General features: G+C 41.9%; 1 protein-coding gene across 1 annotated transcript in view; it reads left to right on the plus strand.

Moving 5' to 3' along the window:
* The window catches only part of FAM3C (FAM3 metabolism regulating signaling molecule C), a 36,003-nt gene extending 15,632 nt beyond the window's left edge, over positions 1 to 20,371 (plus strand). The window contains exons 3-11 of the mRNA XM_075274290.1: positions 10,198 to 10,246; positions 10,787 to 10,891; positions 11,646 to 11,678; positions 12,891 to 13,014; positions 13,204 to 13,262; positions 13,493 to 13,543; positions 14,800 to 14,884; positions 17,807 to 17,933; positions 18,979 to 20,371. Of these exons, the coding sequence (XP_075130391.1) occupies positions 10,234 to 10,246; positions 10,787 to 10,891; positions 11,646 to 11,678; positions 12,891 to 13,014; positions 13,204 to 13,262; positions 13,493 to 13,543; positions 14,800 to 14,884; positions 17,807 to 17,933; positions 18,979 to 19,071 (690 nt within the window). The 5' untranslated portion in view covers positions 10,198 to 10,233 and the 3' untranslated portion in view covers positions 19,072 to 20,371. The remainder of the gene's footprint in view (positions 1 to 10,197; positions 10,247 to 10,786; positions 10,892 to 11,645; positions 11,679 to 12,890; positions 13,015 to 13,203; positions 13,263 to 13,492; positions 13,544 to 14,799; positions 14,885 to 17,806; positions 17,934 to 18,978) is intronic.

The raw sequence follows: 20,371 nt of genomic DNA on the forward strand, positions 1-20,371 counted from the left end.
GGAGGAAGAAGAGTTGTCCGATGATGTGATGGTGATACAGGAGGCTTCCGGGCAACTTCGAATCGTCCCATTGTTGCAGCGCGGATGGGTAGACATGGAGGATGAGGAGGAAATGGAGATTGAACTTTCCGGTGGGGCCAGAGGAGTCATGCCAACTAACACTGTGGCAGACATGGCTGAGTTCATGTTGGGGTGCTTTACAACCGACAAGCGTATTGTCAAAATCATGGAGGACAACCAGTACTGGATCTTTGCTATCCTTGACCCCCGGTATAAAAACAACATCTCGTCTTTTATTCCGGTAGAGGGGAGGGCCAATCGCATCAATGCTTGCCACAGGCAATTGGTGCAGAATATGATGGAGATGTTTCCAGCATGTGACGTTGGCGGCAGGGAGGGCAGTTCCTCCAGTAGGCAACCAAGTTCTCACCGGTCCACACAAACGAGGGGCACACTGTCTAAGGTCTGGGACACCTTGATGGCACCCCCTCGCCAAAGTGCCGCCACGGAGGGTCCTAGTGTCACCAGGCGTGAGAAGTATAGGCGCATGTTGCGGGAATACCTTTCCGACCACAGCCCTGTCCTCTCCGACCCCTCTGCGCCCTACACGTATTGGGTGTCGAAGTTGGACCTGTGGCTTGAACTTGCCCTATATGCCTTGGAGGTGCTGTCCTGTCCTGCCGCCAGCGTCCTATCTGAGAGGGTGTTCAGTGCAGCCGGTGGCATCATCACTGACAAGCGCACCCGTCTGTCAGCTGAGAGTGCCGACCGGCTCACTTTGATAAAAATGAACCACCACTGGATAGAGCCTTCATTTTTGTGCCCACCTGTGTAAAGCACCCCAACATGAAACTCCATGTCTGTACTCAACCTCTCCAATTCCTCCGCATCCTCATACTCATCCACCATAAGCGTTGCACAATTCTGCTAATACTAGGCTCCCTCCAACATGATTTCCCCCAACTCTGCTGGTTAGAGGCTCCCTCCACCCTGATTTCCACCAACTCTGCTGGTTAGAGGCTCCCTCCACCCTGCTTTCCCACAACTCTGCTGGTTAGAGGCTCCTTCCACCATGAATTTGCCCAAACTGGGCTGTTTAGAGGCTCCCTCCACCATGAATTGGTCCAAACTGGGTTTTTTAGAGGCTCCCTCCACCATGAATTGGTCCAAACTGGGCTGGTTAGAGGCTCCCTCCACCATGAATTGGTCCAAACTGGGCTGGTTAGAGGCTCCCTCCACCATGAATTTGCCCAAACTGGGCTGGTTAGAGGCTCCCTCCACAATTAATTGGTCCAAACTGGGCTAATTAGAGGCTCCCTCCACCATGAATTGGTCCAAACTGGGTTTTTTAGAGGCTCCCTCCACCATGAATTTGCCCAAACTGGGCTGTTTAGAGGCTCCCTCCACCATGAATTGGTCCAAACTGGGCTGGTTAGAGGCTCCCTCCACCATGAATTTCCCAAAACTTGGCTGTTTAGAGGCTCCCTCCACCATTAATTGGTCCAAACTGGGCTGGTTAGAGGCTCCCTCCACCATGAATTTGCCCAAACTGGGGTGGTTAGAGGCTCCCTCCACCATTAATTGGTCCAAACTGGGCTGGTTAGAGGCTCCCTCCACAATTAATTGGTCCAAACTGGGCTAATTAGAGGCTCCCTCCACCATGAATTGGTCCAAACTGGGTTTTTTAGAGGCTCCCTCCACCATGAATTTGCCCAAACTGGGCTGTTTAGAGGCTCCCTCCACCATGAATTGGTCCAAACTGGGCTGGTTAGAGGCTCCCTCCACCATGAATTGGTCCAAACTGGGCTGGTTAGAGGCTCCCTCCACCATGAATTTCCCAAATCTTGGCTGTTTAGAGGCTCCCTCCACCATTAATTGGTCCAAACTGGGCTGGTTAGAGGCTCCCTCCACCATGAATTTGCCCAAACTGGGCTGTTTAGAGGCTCCCTCCACCATGAATTTGCCCAAACTGGGCTGGTTAGAGGCTCCCTCCACCATGAATTGGTCCAAACTGGGCTGGTTAGAGGCTCCCTCCACCATGAATTTGCCCAAACTGGGCTGTTTAGAGGCTCCCTCCACCATGAATTTGCCCAAACTGGGCTGGTTAGAGGCTCCCTCCACCATGAATTGGTCCAAACGGGTTTTTAGAGGCTCCCTTCACCATGAATTGGTCCAAACTTGGCTGTTTAGAGGCTCCCTCCACCATGAATTTGCCCAAACTGGGCTGTTTAGAGGCTCCCTCCACCATGAATTGGTCCAAACTGGGCTGGTTAGAGGCTCCCTCCACCATGAATTTCCCAAAACTTGGCTGTTTAGAGGCTCCCTCCACCATTAATTGGTCCAAACTGGGCTGGTTAGAGGCTCCCTCCACCATGAATTTGCCCAAACTGGGCTGTTTAGAGGCTCCCTCCACCATGAATTTGCCCAAACTGGGCTGGTTAGAGGCTCCCTCCACCATGAATTGGTCCAAACTGGGCTGGTTAGAGGCTCCCTCCACAATTAATTGGTCCAAACTGGGCTAATTAGAGGCTCCCTCCACCATGAATTGGTCCAAACTGGGTTTTTTAGAGGCTCCCTCCACCATGAATTTGCCCAAACTGGGCTGTTTAGAGGCTCCCTCCACCATGAATTGGTCCAAACTGGGCTGGTTAGAGGCTCCCTCCACCATGAATTTCCCAAAACTTGGCTGTTTAGAGGCTCCCTCCACCATTAATTGGTCCAAACTGGGCTGGTTAGAGGCTCCCTCCACCATGAATTTGCCCAAACTGGGGTGGTTAGAGGCTCCCTCCACCATTAATTGGTCCAAACTGGGCTGGTTAGAGGCTCCCTCCACAATTAATTGGTCCAAACTGGGCTAATTAGAGGCTCCCTCCACCATGAATTGGTCCAAACTGGGTTTTTTAGAGGCTCCCTCCACCATGAATTTGCCCAAACTGGGCTGTTTAGAGGCTCCCTCCACCATGAATTGGTCCAAACTGGGCTGGTTAGAGGCTCCCTCCACCATGAATTGGTCCAAACTGGGCTGGTTAGAGGCTCCCTCCACCATGAATTTCCCAAAACTTGGCTGTTTAGAGGCTCCCTCCACCATTAATTGGTCCAAACTGGGCTGGTTAGAGGCTCCCTCCACCATGAATTTGCCCAAACTGGGCTGTTTAGAGGCTCCCTCCACCATGAATTTGCCCAAACTGGGCTGGTTAGAGGCTCCCTCCACCATGAATTGGTCCAAACTGGGCTGGTTAGAGGCTCCCTCCACCATGAATTTGCCCAAACTGGGCTGGTTAGAGGCTCCCTCCACCATGAATTGGTCCAAACGGGTTTTTAGAGGCTCCCTTCACCATGAATTGGTCCAAACTTGGCTGTTTAGAGGCTCCCTCCACCATGAATTTGCCCAAACTGGGCTGTTTAGAGGCTCCCTCCACCATGAATTGGTCCAAACTGGGCTGGTTAGAGGCTCCCTCCACCATGAATTTCCCAAAACTTGGCTGTTTAGAGGCTCCCTCCACCATTAATTGGTCCAAACTGGGCTGGTTAGAGGCTCCCTCCACCATGAATTTGCCCAAACTGGGCTGTTTAGAGGCTCCCTCCACCATGAATTTGCCCAAACTGGGCTGGTTAGAGGCTCCCTCCACCATGAATTGGTCCAAACTGGGCTGGTTAGAGGCTCCCTCCACCATGAATTTGCCCAAACTGGGCTGTTTAGAGGCTCCCTCCACCATGAATTTGCCCAAACTGGGCTGGTTAGAGGCTCCCTCCACCATTAATTGGTCCAAACTGGGCTGGTTAGAGGCTCCCTCCACCATGAATTTGCCCAAACTGGGCTGTTTAGAGGCTCCCTCCACCATGAATTTGCCCAAACTGGGCTGGTTAGAGGCTCCCTCCACCATGAATTGGTCCAAACTGGGCTGGTTAGAGGCTCCCTCCACCATGAATTTGCCCAAACTGGGCTGTTTAGAGGCTCCCTCCACCATGAATTTGCCCAAACTGGGCTGGTTAGAGGCTCCCTCCACCATGAATTGGTCCAAACGGGTTTTTAGAGGCTCCCTTCACCATGAATTGGTCCAAACTTGGCTGGTTAGAGGCTCCCTCCACCATGAATTTGCCCAAACTGGGCTGTTTAGAGGCTCCCTCCACCATGAATTGGTCCAAACTGGGCTGGTTAGAGGCTCCCTCCACCATGAATTTCCCAAAACTTGGCTGTTTAGAGGCTCCCTCCACCATTAATTGGTCCAAACTGGGCTGGTTAGAGGCTCCCTCCACCATGAATTTGCCCAAACTGGGCTGGTTAGAGGCTCCCTCCACCATGAATTGGTCCAAACTGGGCTGGTTAGAGGCTCCCTCCACCATGAATTTGCCCAAACTGGGCTGTTTAGAGGCTCCCTCCACCATGAATTTGCCCAAACTGGGCTGGTTAGAGGCTCCCTCCACCATGAATTGGTCCAAACTGGGCTGGTTAGAGGCTCCCTCCACCATGAATTTGCCCAAACTGGGCTGTTTAGAGGCTCCCTCCACCATGAATTTGCCCAAACTGGGCTGGTTAGAGGCTCCCTCCACCATGAATTGGTCCAAACGGGTTTTTAGAGGCTCCCTTCACCATGAATTGGTCCAAACTTGGCTGTTTAGAGGCTCCCTCCACCATGAATTGGTCCAAACTGGGGTGGTTAGAGGCTCCCTCCACCATGAATTTGCCCAAACTGGGCTGTTTAGAGGCTCCCTCCACCATGAATTGGTCCAAACTGGGTTTTTTAGAGGCTCCCTCCACCATGAATTGGTCCAAACTGGGCTGGTTAGAGGCTCCCTCCACCATGAATTGGTCCAAACTGGGCTGGTTAGAGGCTCCCTCCACCATTAATTGGTCCAAACTGGGCTGGTTAGAGGCTCCCTCCACCATTAATTGGTCCAAACTGGGCTGGTTAGAGGCTCCCTCCACCATGAATTTGCCCAAACTGGGCTGGTTAGAGGCTCCCTCCACCATGAATTGGTCCAAACTGGGGTTTTTAGAGGCTCCCTCCACCATGAATTGGTCCAAACTGGGGTTTTTAGAGTCTCCCTCCACCATGAATTGGTCCAAACTGGGGTTTTTAGAGGCTCCCTCCACCATGAATTTGCCCAAACTCTGCTGGTTAGAGGCTCAATCCACCCTGATTTTCAAAACAAATGTTGGTGCCAACCTCAACTTACTACAAGGGCCAAATTCACTGCTGGTGACAAGCTCTCCTCACTGCAAGTGCCAAATACACATGTTTCAAGGTGTTTTCCTACTGTCAGAGAGGTGGTATTGAGTGTGTAAAGTGTGTAGTTGTTAGGCTGTGATGTTGGGGTAATAGAGGGTCTTTGGTGTGTTAGATGCCCCCAGACATGCTTCCCCTGCTGTCCCAGTGTGATTCCAGAGGTGTTGGCATCATTTCCTGGGGTGTCATAGTGGACTTGGTGACCCTCCAGACACGGATTTGGGTTTCCCCCTTAACGAGTATCTGTTCCCCATAGACTATAATGGGGTTCGAAACCCGTTCGAACACACGAACATTGAGCGGCTGTTCGAATCGAATTTCGAACCTCGAACATTTTAGTGTTCGCTCATCTCTATTAGACAGTCATAGCTTGGTCCCCAGGAGTCGCGATCAATGGGAAACGTGTTGGTCAGCACTTGTTTGCAGTGATCTGATTGTATATACCAATGCAAACTGACTGGGGGAGAAACAATATCTGTTGTGATAGAACATGTCGGTTTTTGACAGCTAATAAAAATGTTTAATCTAAAATAACAAGAATATGAGTAAACACATTGAAATCGATTAAGCACATTGAATTGTCCCATTAGTGCCCCCCACCCACCGTATAATGCTCCTTAGTGCCCCCGCCAACTGTATAATGCTCCTTAGTGCAACCATGCACAGAATAATGCCCCATAAAGATATATTTTTTTCTTAATTTTTCTTGTGTGTCTAATAGTAAGCTGCATATTTTCGTCTGAAAAATCCCATAAATACTGGGCGAGTTCAGCTTGGGCCTTTACTTGATGACGGACCTTCATAAAAGGTACTAGACCTTCGTAACCATATTGTGTACTTCAGCTCAATCTCTAGGATGGATATACTATAAAAATAGCATACAGTCATATGGATTACACTAGTTTTAACGATAGTATTTGTGGAAACCCTAAGTAGGGAACCTGAGCGCTACTGTTTGGGAATAGCAGTGTAGAGGATCTGTATGCTGCATATGGAAGAAATATTACATAATGAGTTTCCATACAGATCAGTTGTCTGAAATGTTCAGATGTGCAAGTAGTAGCTTCATGGCTTGTGAAAAGCTAAAAAAAAAATACAGTGAAACCTTCTTAAAAAGACCTTACCTCATATTTGCTTGCCCTTTAAGACTGACGTGAATGCGGCTCTGTGCTGTACCGCATCCCTGGCCTGCAGCAAGCAAGAAGAAGAAACTTATAAGAGACATGAGGCTAGAAAAGTTTGAGGGACTGTATATATTTGCTGATTCCATAAGACCCTTTCACCTGCATTCTGTATACTTTATTGCTGGAAAGAAGCGTCCCTATAAAAGACCATGTTTCTGTATAAATGTGTGTGGTTAGCTCAAATACACCGTGTTCTATACATCAATATGTATACTCTTTCAGGGGGATACAGTGCTTCAGAGTCTGTTCACATCTGACACATTTGCCAAAAAAAAATAAAAAATAGTGTGGCTTGCACCTGTTTTTTTTTTTTTTCCAGTTAGATGATGGACAAAATAATGGAAGCCAATGAGCCTTGTTACAAATCCATGGGGTTCGTTGGCTCCATTGGTGTGTGTCATGTGAAGAATCCAATGCCACTCCTTTTTCAACTTTCTGCTTGTGATGGAATAGAAAAATGAAACCCTAACACAGGCTTATCTTCTCCTTTTCTAGCAACCCTGTGTTGTGCATACAGTTTAATATCTAAAATTGCTTAAGCGTGATGTGCTATCCCGTATCAGATTTTGGTTAGCCATGATCCTTGCTGTCATTATAATAAATAACAGGGGCCTACTTCATCTGACATTGTTCTTGTGCTAATGTTTGCATAAGATTTGTAGAAAGTGACCCGGTTTGTAAATGAATCTCAAAATAATGGTCAGTATTTGGGGGTGAAATTGCTGAGTGCCTTGTTGCCTATTTTTAAGGGTTGTTATGAAGGCTAATTCACAGGAAAAAAGATTGTGCAACCTTTTCCTGCTTCTACAAGTTTTCATACATAAGTAGTGCAAGTCATTGCCTTTAGTCTTATCTCTGCTCTATTTAGTTTTAGTGTTCCAGTAGCTGAGGGCCCTCCATAAAGATTATCTTATCTGCAATGGTTATACATATACAAACCAGTATACAAACCTGTTTTTCTCGCTTGCTTGCTGGTAAGCTTGTTCCATATAGACTACTTTAGGCTGGGTCTCATATTGTTTTTGTCTCTACACCTAATCATTTTCTGTGCTCTGTCAAAAGATTATAGAAACTATTTACAATGGGATTTATAAAATCATCCACAGGTGCTTGTAGAATTTCTGCCACGTACCTGCTGTTTTGTGCAGACACAGAGGTTGGACTTGCAGCCTAAGGGCCCCTTCACACGGAGTTTACGCTCCACTGATTTAGACACGTATACACGAGCACTTCAAAACACATCCCATTCACTTCAATGGGAGCGCGCGTAAAGCCGGCTTTACACGTGCTCCCATTGAAGTGAATGGTATGTGTTTTGAAGCGCTCGTGTATACGTGTCTGAATCAGTGGAGCGTAAACTCCGTGTGAAGGAGCCCTAATACTTTGTCCAATAAATGAGGATACACGACAGACAGCAACTTTTTATTTATTTTATTTTTTTATTTGCATTGATGTCTATAGAAGGAGGACACAAACTCATTACCAATAGATGATAATCCATTCTGCATTCCTTTTTCTCTTTTCTAATGGGGAGAGGGGAGTATTGGTTCTCTTTCCAGAAACGTTGAAACAGAATGTCACTGGATAGTCAGAAAATGTGCCTGGGGCAGTCACATGCTAAATTATGTAATTTAAGAAGTAGGCAGGAGGAAGGTGTTTAGATTTGTAAAAGGAATTCCATTTTATCACGGGCAACCCCTTTAAGTCAGCTATAAATGACTTATCTTTATTTTAGTTTTTTTAATTTTTTTTTTCCATGTCACTAGTTATATTTTAAAACCAGTACTAATTCCTGCTTTGGTCACTAAATCTAGCAATAGATTGACACTTGCTAATTCTGTAGGGATTTTCTTTATGATGTAAATGAGGTCACTGCTGCAAACGGTATTCTAATAGAAGATAACAGCACTCCTCATTACATTATTACATTCACTCCTGACAATAGATACATTTCCTATAAAGAGGACCTTTCATGTCCTCAGAGCTGTACAGTATTACATAGCGCTAGGATGCTTGCATTGTTCTGGAGATACTGATGGTATTAGTTTCAGCACCGTTATCTCTCCACTGTCAGAAAGGTGGATCATACTACCTAGCTTCATCGCTGGTCTGTGATGAACCCCCCCCCCCCCCCCTATCCCCTCCCCAACAGTACAAGTCTATGGAAAACCACTGTCAAGGAGAGCATTCCTCACAGCCCAGCAATGACGATGAGCTATAAGGCCTGCCTTTCTGACAATGGAGAGATTTGTTCATTTTGGCACCAATCTCTTCAGCACCGCTTAAAACCGCACATCTTTGAGGACATGAAAGTTCCTCTTTAAGCAGTATTCCCACTACTGTCAATGAAGTTGGTATTCAGTTAGATAGTTCGATGTATCACCATTGTTACCCACATTACTTTAGGCCTACACAGCTGTTTGTTGCCTGCAGCTATTTAACATTATAGTCCAGCAACCAGGTATGCTACCCTTAGTGGAAATATATGTTACTACATCTTCATATGACAGTCACTTCCAAAAAGCCCATAAATAACTGATGGGCAACCTGTCATTACATTATGGGCCATAATGTAATGACAGGTTGCCAAGCAGGTATTTCTTGTTGTGGAGTAACAAACGCACTATGGACTGGATAGTCATTACACACATTTCAGGGGAATTCTTACTATTGTGATAATCCTATACTACTGCTGGATACCAATATACCGGTAATCCTTTATGTTGCATACAGGCTTTGCATAGAATGAGATGAGATATAATATATATTATATAAATAATTTTTTTTCTAAAAGCCATTGGTTTGTTGTGCTGCTTACTTTTGCAGCATTCACCACTTTTGTGTTTTATTAGGGTATGTTCATATGGAGTTTTTTGCAAGCCGAAAAAATCTGCTTCAGGAATTAGGAAACTTTTTTTGATGCAGTTTTTTACATGATGTGGGGTTTTTTTTACCTCCCACACTCTGTATAGACCTGGAAACTTCTCTTTAAAAAAAAACAAAACAAAACCCTACCGGTTTTTGAAGTGGTTTTTGCAAAAAACGTGTCAAAAACCTGCTAGCAGTTTTTCAGCCTCCCATTCATTTTAATGGGTTTTTCAATGCAGAATCCACCTGAAGATAGGTCATGTCACTGTTTTGTTTTTTGCTGACTTCTATTGAAACGAATGGGAGATGTTTTTTGAGGCGGATGCCGCCTCAAAATCAGGCTGCAAAAAAAACTGTGTGAACATGCCCATAGAGAAACTGGCAGGTTTATTTTTGTCTACCAGACTATATAAATGGCTGACATGTTAGTCTTCTGAAGTATGGTAAAACTAAGGACATCACCTCCACCCCACCTAATGTATGTAATGCAACTACTCCTTTTATTATGGCAAATTTATTCCAAATCATTTCTAAAAATTTATATTTTAAGACTGGAAGAACACCCATAGAGGCTAGTTGGTGTAGAGGCTGCTTTGCTTTCTGTATAATTAACTTGCTGCTCTTTTCCTACTTGACCCCAAGTGTGAGAAGGAGCGCTATCGGAGATCCTTCCTCCCAACTGCGGTCAGGCTGTATAATCAACATCAGATACACACCGCACAGAGAACTAAATGATCCGGAGTCCTCCTTTTGTTCTTAGTTGCTATGACTCTTTGTATCTTTTCTATCTGCTATGAGCTTGTATGTGTTCTTTCTTGTGATACAATACTGTATTATCCATGCTGCTGTAATACACTGTATTTCCCCATGGTGGCACTATTAAAGGATTATCTTATCTTATGTTTTCTATGTTGTAGACAAGTACAAAGAACGTTACATCATCATCATCAAACATGAGGATAGCAGGTCAGTAGATCAAAGCAGTCACCAAACAATTTATGTGCATTAGCCTGTTGAGTACTGATATTAAAGTCCCGGAAACCCCTTGAATATTTAATAATGTTTTTAGGATATATGTTATTTTTGAAAACCACAAACCAAATAAATGCTTTAGTTGTAGTAGTTACCATTTGTATGTCACACAGCAATTTCCATGATTTATGTAGGTTAAAATATCTCCTACAGAGATTTAACAAAGAGCCGCTAACCTTTTTGTCTTTATGGTCGCTAAAAGAAAACTCGTATTTCTGGTTTACTGTCTTTCTGTTATAAAAGACGTCAGAAGTGCCCTCTGCTGGCAGTGAACATTTAGTGTCTGAATGGAAATCTTATATTCAGTTGCATTACAGGAAGTATATTTCCACTCTCTATACACAGTCATATGTAGTTACAACCTGTATCCATCTATGACTGTAGAAGTAGTGATGATTTCTATTATTCATAATCCCTGTATGTATGGTTTCAGTTAGGTTGTCTTACATCAAACGTGTTTTGGTATTGTTTTAGGTGCAATAAAGTATATTGTGGCCGTGGCAGCATTTTTATTGACATTTTACATCATCTCACAAGTATTTGAAATAAAGATGGACTCAAATTTAGGAAAGTTATTAGGTGAGTAATAGTCCTACTCTGCTTTTTAAGAAGTATGTATGTATAATATAAATTATATATAATATATATATATATATATATATATATATATATATATATGTATATGTATATATAATATATCTATCTTGTATATCTCGGACCATATCTGGTGCGTTAGTCATAAGTCCAATGTAGTTTATTTCATTAACCTCTTACATCTCTTGACTTTCTGTAATGATTATGTAGTTGGCTAATAAATCTGCATTTCCTGAAAGGAAACTATAGTAATAAAGGTATTATTGTCCAGTATGAGAAGTTAGCTATTGGTGTTGTCATATTATGCCTGCCATTGTTTCATTGTCAGTGTTTTTATTTTTAACTTTTACTGTTATCTGGTTGTTTTTTACTATGAGTGATGTCTGAGGTTTTGCACAGTTTGGGCAGACACCTAGTTCATAAATTTTAGCGCACCCATACACTGTTTGGCTGCTTGCTATCTCCTCCCATAAACAAGTATTCTCAGAATAATATGCATATTCATTATAGTAGGGAAAGAAATACAAGTATCTTCTAGATTCTTCCGTTAGTTGCTTTTCTTCCAGCACAAGACAGAATTTTCTTTTTGCCTGACAACACAATGGATCAACAAACATTAATCTAACTTTTTTGAGTATGTTTGTACTAAATTTGGATATAAAGCAAAAGAGAACCTAAATTGTTTGCATAGGAGATATTTAATGCTCTGCTCATTCTTGTGTTTTTTCCTTTCTTTTAGGCAGGTCACAGCTGGACATTGTGGCACATCCAAGTAAGTAAAATTGTAAATTATTTTTTTGCAGACATCTCTGGTACACAAATCATACATAAGATGGTGTTGTTTTTAAATTTTTATTGTACTAATATTTTTCCACAGAATAAAAATATTCCTCAACATGTTATAGCCAAGTGAAATATATAACACGGTGTGGTTCAATTTAATAACACAGTGTTTCTCAACCTTTCCAGACTTTGGGCACCCCTGGAAACAAAACAGTAGCTCTCAGACAACAAAAAATGTCCCCCAGTGGCCCATTCTGTAGTTTATGCTATATAAATAAAAAACAAACCCCACTTATCCATCCTCTTTTCCTGAATTTCTGTGATCATCCTCATCTGCAGATCGATGCAACTAGTCTTTAGCAGAAATCACTAGCTGATGCCTGAGAAATCCAGCAGGAAGCTAAAGCCTTCCTGCTGCATCGTCCTGTTTAACTACATCAGCTTAGGCTGGGTTCACACTACTGTTATTAATGTTCATTGCTGTCTTCCATTATAGGATTCTGATACCAAAACTGATTCTGTGTCCATTCCCATTGACACTAATGTAAACACCATGATGAGGAGATTTGATAAATCTGCCCTATTATCTTGTATGTATAAAAAAGAAGGTGCACAAGATACCTTCTATCAGATGTACATTTCCTATCCTATAGATATTATGTAAAGCACATCAAAAGCCTGTCTGTAAACCAAATTAATATCATCCGTTTAGCATAGTAGTTTAGTACATGAAACTCCACAACCAGCTGCCAGCATGTTAACCCTCCACCTTCCTTATTGGTAGTACCCAAAAGCACATAAACCCTCTATCCAAGAGGTGGAAACCACTCAAACAGTACGTTAAAACTCCTTTACCACCACAAAATGAAAAGGTATAATAGTAACCTTAATAATATCCCATTCAGTTTCCAGGACTGATGGGTGCTAGCAAGAGATGCCAACACCACCACATCCCTACAAGTATATATTGACCGACAGCCTTTTGGAGACAGTTTTTGCCTCCCAGTTGTCCCGAATCTGCTTCTAGTTCCAATATGGAATTAAAGCAAGTTCAGGCTTGGGCATCCAAATATACATGAGACATTTACCAACCTCAGTGAACAAATTTGAGGTGCTTTTGTGACCTCTGCTGGTATGTACGTGTCATAACAAGTAGGCATACAGTGAATAGCAAATTAACACTTTATTTTTTTCCATGCAGCTACAAAAGCACCAAGATACAGATGCGGTATTTCAAAGATTTGTCCAGAGAAGCACTTTGCCTTTAAGATTTCAAGTGGAGCAGCTAATGTGGTTGGGCCCAAGATTTGTGTGGATGATGCTGTGTAAGAATAACTTTCTCTCATTACTGTTTTCCCATGGATTTGCTGCATGTCACTTGAATCATTCTTTCGAGAAATGTCGCTGTTTTTTTTTGTTTGACTGTCATAACTCACGTGAAACTGATCTACATAAAAAGATTAACATAGGATATTATTTTATTGCTTGTCTTACGTAGACTTTTTCCTTTGCAGTTTGATGAGTGGTGTGAAGAACAATGTTGGACGTGGCATTAACACTGCTTTGGTGAATGGTAGGTAGCAAACGGTTACAAGATGAGATCTAGTGTTTGTGAAGTGTGAAATGGGAGATGTACTGAGAGACCACAGACTGAGTTGATGCATGGAAGATGCTGTTGCAATTTTGCAAAGTGACAACAGCCATAGTTAGCTGCTTATTGCACAAACATTTTACTGTATAAGAATTGTATACTTTTTGTTCTTTAATATATGCAAGGCTTTTCATCTTCTCATTTATTTTTAGGAAAAACTGGAGAAGTAATGGAAACAAAGTATTATGACCTGTGGGGCGGAGGTAAGGACTGAATACAAAATAACTCTATACCTACTGCATTATGTATACGATGAAAGTCTGCTTTTTAGAACATACTACCAAACCTGCACATAAAAACAGAAGACCGCCAAATATAGCAAAGTGTATTTGCCTTTTTAATAGTTACACAGAAATGCATTACGATATAAGGGTACAAAGGTGTCAGAACAATCTTTGGGTGTCTCCTTGCCTGGGTAGGTTTAGACACTGTCATAGGAATTTTTGTTTTGTTTTGTTTACTTTTACAGCATTAGTCCTTTACAACTATAAGAGGTTGTCCAGAATTAAACAAACTTGGCTGCTTTCCTTTAAAAACAGCCCCAAACCTGTCCATGCGTCATGATTAGTATTGCACCATATCTACATTGCGGTGAATGAAGCTTAAATGCAATACCGCATACAACCTGTGGACAGGTGTGGCACAGATTTTATTTATTTATTTATTTTGAAAAAAAAAAAAAAAGCAAGCATCTTTTTCTAATCCTGTACAAGTTCTTTAACATTGAATCTATGTAAATGGCTGGTCATTAGTTTTCATTCCTTTTCATCCTTTTTTTAGCATTTGTTTTGTGCATTTGTAAAACTGATAAGTTAAACTGCTTATCAAAATTATTATTGTTTACATAGCACTGATTAATTCCATAGTACTTTACATTTGGGGTTTACGTACAGTACATGAAATATACAAACAGATATAATACTAACAATGACCGACTGGCACAGTGGGGTAGAGGGTCCTGCCCTCGAGTAAACACCTCTCAAGTATGTCTGAGATAGATACATGACTATCCTGAGATAAAAAGGAAATGTTATAAGGGAAGACCATGTGGTCTTTCCGTTGTCTTTATGAGAGAAATTTGTTCACCCTGTGTGATAACTGGTCTTATTATTTATTCATTTTATTCAGGTCAAGGCAAGGGAAACGCAGAACATGTTTTAATATGTGATTTATGTAAATGTATTATCATAACATTAATAATACCGTTCCTTTTGGCACCGATATCTCCTTACTGTCAGAAGTGTGTTCCTTCTAGCTCAGTACCATCAATGGGCTATAAGGAATGCCCCCCACCCGACTGTACTCTAACATAGCCTTGTACTGTCAGTGGGGAGATCTTTGTGCCAAAATTAATGACACTATTTTCAGCATCGGGGTACATACTAGGAAAGCCGACCGTGTGCTGAGCTCTTTAAAGATAAATTTAACTAAGTCTCATTGTTACAATTATTTTTTGTAGATGTTGCTCCCTTTATTGAATTTCTTAAGAAGATTCCAGATGGAACAATTGTTTGCATGGCAACCTATGATGATGGAGCAACAAAGTAAGTGACAATCTTTAAAATTTTTGTATTTGCCTAAAAGGGAACCTGTGACTAGAATTTTCTCTGGTGCTGAGTGGTGCTGACCCCTGGATAGGTCTGCAGCCTGGATACCTCTCAGCACTTCATTAGTGAATATGATAATTTGCTGTCATTGTGGAGGGGGGGGGGGCAATCTAGTTGATCTTAGTGTCCCTTAGTATAGGGGATAAGTGTCATAATGTTAATGGTCCGACTACAGGGATATGGAGAATGTGAGACCTAAATTACTCCATGCCTCCACCTTATGAATGGAGCATCAGTGTACTTGCGGAGAGCGGGTGCTTCAATCCCTGCTGTGGAGATTGCAGTCCAACCAGTCCCACAGCAGTCAATGGACCATCGGTCGTGTAAGTGCGTTGACACTCCGTTGACAAAGAGGAGGCATGGGGGATTTTAAGTCCCTCGTTCTCCTCATCATGACACTTATCCTCTGTCCTGTGAGTAGTGGATAAGTGTCCTTAATGGCACAACCTCTTTACTATGTTAGAAAGGAACTAATATATAAAACTTAAAGTGTTATGCTTATATCTAGAGATGAGCGAGTAGTATTCAATCGAATACCGCCCCCTGCATAGTTAATGGTGTAAAAAAAAGTGCGGTAGGTGGGAGTGGAATCGAATATTTAGCGCATGGTATTCGACCAAGTACACCAATAACTATGCAATGGAGGTATTTGATCGAATACTACTCGCTCATCTTTACTTATATCCTATTGATAGGTCATAATCTAAAGAAAAAAATCCATGACAACTACTTTAATGTATACTGCTATATGCCAAACATACATGCACATTGTGGTATAGCCATGTAGAAATGCAAATTTTTTGTTCAATGCCCGGGAAAACACCACTTGCCATCCTCTCTAGTTTTAGGCAGGTACCAATCTGCGGTTGTAGTTCTATTCGTCACATTGCATTGTATTCTGACATGGCTGCTTTTTGAACACTGCTTCCCAAATCACTATTCCCCTTTGTTGGAGTATAGAGACCATCCTGTTATAGGTATTGCTACAAGTTAAAAATATTTTATGGGATCAACATATTGATGGGCTGTCCTTCAGACTGGTGTGCGGCCAACCTCTCAGCACCTCTGCTTATTAGGTGTTTGAAGGGATCACAGTACCGTAAATGTTACGGCATCATCAGTGTTTACCATGGCCCTCGCTCTGCCATGTTTGTATAGTAGAGACTGCATCATTGCAACTTCACCCTGTCCAGATGGACAAATAGACCATGGGAAATATTGAGAGACGTAGTGTTTGTCTGCAAGGTATGCAGCAATCAAACATTTGATTGGCTGGGGTGCTGAGGTTGTACGCTCACTCTTCTGATATTATTAAAGGGATCCTATCATTAACATTTTTTGGTTTTTTTTCTGACTAACTCGTAGGAATAGCCTTAAGAAAGACTATTCTTCTCCTACCTTTAGATGTCTTCTCCGCGCCGCCGTTTGGTAGAAATCCCAGTTTTCTTCGGTATGCAAATGAGTTCTCTCACAGCACTGGGGGGGGGTCCTCAGCACTCAAATAGCACTGGGGGCGTCCCCAATGCTGCAAGAGAAATCTCTAGCACCGCCTCTATCTTCTTCTGGAATGGCCTCTTCCCGTGTCTTCTTCCGGCCCTGGGGTCAAACTTCTACGCGTGCACAGTCGGCTCTGCCATCGGGCCTCGGGCAGAGCCGACTGCACATGGGCACGGCTATTTTCTTGTGGCCACTTACCCCAGCTTACTGTGTAAGTGGCCACAAGAAAATGGCGGGTATTTTCAGTCGGCTCTGCCTGAGACCCGACGGCAGAGCTGACTGCGCATGCCTAGAAGTTTGAAGCCAACGCCGGAAGAAGATGCAGGGGGAGGACGTTCCTGAAGAAGGAGACAGCGCTGGAGATTTCTCTTGCAGCATTGGGGACGCCCCCAGTGCTGTGAGAGAATTCATTTGCATACAGAAGAAAATCGGGATATCTATCGAACGGCGGCGCGGAGAAGAATAGCCTGTGTTAAGGCAATTCCTACGTGTTATTGAGAAAGAAAATGTCATTTTTATGATAGAATCCCTTTAATGTCCTTTACTAATGATAGACTATCAATATCCCTATCCCAGAAAACTTTTCCCAAACTTTTTTGGGGCAGATTCTGGTTCACGAGTGTTGGATAATTTTTGTTCCTACATTAATTGCTCTAATAATAATAAAAAAAATTTAAAAATTGCGGTTTATTTTGTTCTTGTGTTTTGTGTGGCATCATATAACAATTTTTTCTCCAAGTGCAAAGAGTGACCTTGTGATCTTATTGATAATCCTTCCCTGGCATTGCACTGATGACCTAAAGATGGATAAAAGCCCCATAAGCTGCAGGCATATAAGCCCTTGGCACATACATTCTAAATTGTATCTTCATATCTGTTCAAGTCTAGGTGGTAACTGAAGACAGATTGAAGTTTCTCTCATCAGCTTTCAGGCCATTTTAATTTCTATCCATTTTTTTTTTTATCTGCGCAGATGCCCATTACTGGTATATTTATAGAGCTTTCAACTGAGGTCTGAACAGCTCCTATTATCATTTTTCATTACCTGTTCACCCTGGAGCATCAGGCTATTAATGTAGGCTACAAAGAAGCTTATTCTTTGCCCTGTACTGCTGCTGTAAATGTTTGTTACTTTGTTTCATTGTTCATTGCTTACAGTGGAAAAAAAAGTCTGATGTGTGGTCCATGTATTTTAAAATGAAGCCTGATTTTTCATTATTTGTACATTTGAAAAAGAAAAAAATGTATACTCTGAACAGAGTTTTATGATGTAGGTTCCATCTTTAGAAACCTCTCCCCCCTTATTTTTGCATAGGTAGTGTTGTGTCCTTATTTAAATCTTATGTTTAATATAAATTACAGATTAAATGAAGAAGCACGAAAACTGATTGCTGAACTGGGAAGTACAGTTATCACCTCTTTGAGCTTTAGAGACAACTGGGTCTTTGTTGGTGGAAAAGGCATAAAGACAAAAAGTCCATTTGAGCAGGTAAGAGTATTGTCAAATGTGAATTATTCCAACAAAAGTTCAAATCTGACTCCCTGATATAAAACATGGGGATGGTGATGCTAGTGAGTAAAACAAATTTTGCAGAATCCAGAGAAATCTTAGAGGAAAATCTGCTGCCGTCTGCAAAGAAACTTTGACGGGGGGGAACAACCACGTCACATAAACAGTGATGAATGGAAGTGGTCAGGGCAATTTGGTACACTAAACCAACTACAGGTCCTTATGATCCAGGTGTTTAGTGGTCCAAATAGCCCTGTTATACAGCTGTCTGCATCTATATTGGGGGGAAGGGGAGGTGGTCATTTACTCTTACATAGAGTTGAGACTTATCTCTGACGCTTCCAGGGCCTGCAGAGTTGTTCAGTGACTCTTGGGAAGTACACCTCTGCTATACTGTGCCCGTACACCTCGGCTATACTGTGCATGCTGATGGTCTGTTTAATTGCACAGTGAACCAGAGGTGTGCTTTTCCAGATTTCACTGAACGACCCTGCTGGTGCCAGGAGTAAAAATGCTAGGTAAGGGCGGGTTCACACCTGCGCCCTTGCGCGCTTTAGCCAATCCAGCTGGGTTACCGCCTTCTGCCCCAAGAAACTGGACAGGGGACGGAAACCCAGCAGTCACTTTTCAAACCCATTCAAGTAAATGAGTTTGAAAAGTGAGCACCCATGAGTGTTTTGTCCTTGTCTGAGGCTAAACAGTTTTTTTTGTTTTTTTTTTAACCGAACACAAAGTCCTGCATGTCTGACTTTGTGTTTGGTTAAAAAAAAAAAAAAAAACATTTTCGCCGCGGACAGGTACAAAACGCGCACATATTTTTCTGCAAATCCCATCCACCTTCCAGTGACTGCAAAACACAGTAGACTTTTTTTTTTTTTTTTTTCCCTCCCTGCCATGGAATAATTGCGACATTTACACCACATGGGGCACCAGCCTAAAAAAATTCTTTTTTCTGCTATATTATTTTTTGTGCAATTTAAATAACCACATGATTTTTTTTTTTCCTTTGTAATTCTGTCTCCAGCATATAAAGAATAATAAAGATACAAACAAATATGAAGGGTGGCCTGAAGTGGTTGAAATGGAAGGATGTATTCCTCAGAAGCAGAACGATTGAATAGATTTTGTACCAACTCTGCAATGGACGTGCGTAGGAATGCCTCTTTTACAACAGCCAACAAAGTAACCTATACTGAACAATTTCATCCCTCATTGTTGACGTGAGCATGACCCTACATAAAATTTATTTATTGCTTCTACAAATGGGTATTTTTGGATGAGCGCAGATTTCTAGTGCATACAATGAATATTTTGGGACCTGTTGTGAGACTATGTGCTGCATCTGTGACAATACCCACTGGAATAAGATGTGAGCATCGGCACTGTTCAAGAAGATAGCTTTTTTTTTTTTTTTTCTCTTCCCATTGTACTTTCTTTACTCCACCAAAGATTTTCAAAGAAAATTATTTTCTTTCTACATTGATGGACACAGTTTTTTAAATTTGGAAATTTGGGCTAATGTTTTGCACCATTGTTGTCTCACACAGTTTAGTCTGCTTTGTCGTTTTCTATTAGAATTTTAACAAATGTTTGTATGTTTTGTTTTGTTTTTGTTGATGTCTTTAGGGGACCAGTTTGTTAATGAAATTTCTAGCAAGCAATGCTTTTGGTAATTTCTGGACCAGTTTCCAGTACACAGGCAGCAATCTATAACTTGTGTGCAATATCAAGGCTTTGATATTGGAGCTTTACTTTTGATATAACTCACGAATGACCCTGTATACACTATTTGATGGTCTTCAATTTTACAACATTGTATTGAACATTGTCATAGTTCAGCATCGGACAGCTATTTAAGAATTTGTGTAAATGTCATTCTGTGTGTTCCAGCAGTAAATTTTATGTTATTGTGTCTAAGTAAAGTTTCATATTTTTAGAATAAAGAAACAAAAACATTCCATGTTTTATGTTACATTAATGTTCTACCAATAGAAATCCTCCAGAGCATGATGTATCCACTGTTACATAGCCATAATTTATATTCCTTTATGGTAAGGATCCTTTAGAAAACCAGCAAATTGCCATGGACCTTTCACGCCACTGTGTTTTCATTGTTGTGTGTTTTTCATAATGTCTCATGTATGAACCACCCTCTATATTTATCCATACTGTCCATAGTGACATTTTGGGATGAGGACTCTGGCAGTTCTGATACATAAGGCCTAATGTATATGGACCAAAAGAAGAAAATGTAGGCAAGAGAACTATTTCTAGAATAAATCATTTTATTATTCTCTTACATTAAAAAAGGTTAATGAAAACAATACTGCTTGCCTTCTTCATTTCCACTTGCCTTTGTACACACTTTGTCTAAATATTTTTTTCAGACTGGCTGCACTATATTAGACAATATTTTA

This window comes from Leptodactylus fuscus, chromosome 5, assembly GCF_031893055.1.
Source record: "Leptodactylus fuscus isolate aLepFus1 chromosome 5, aLepFus1.hap2, whole genome shotgun sequence".
In the NCBI taxonomy this organism is placed as follows: Eukaryota; Metazoa; Chordata; class Amphibia; order Anura; family Leptodactylidae; genus Leptodactylus; species Leptodactylus fuscus.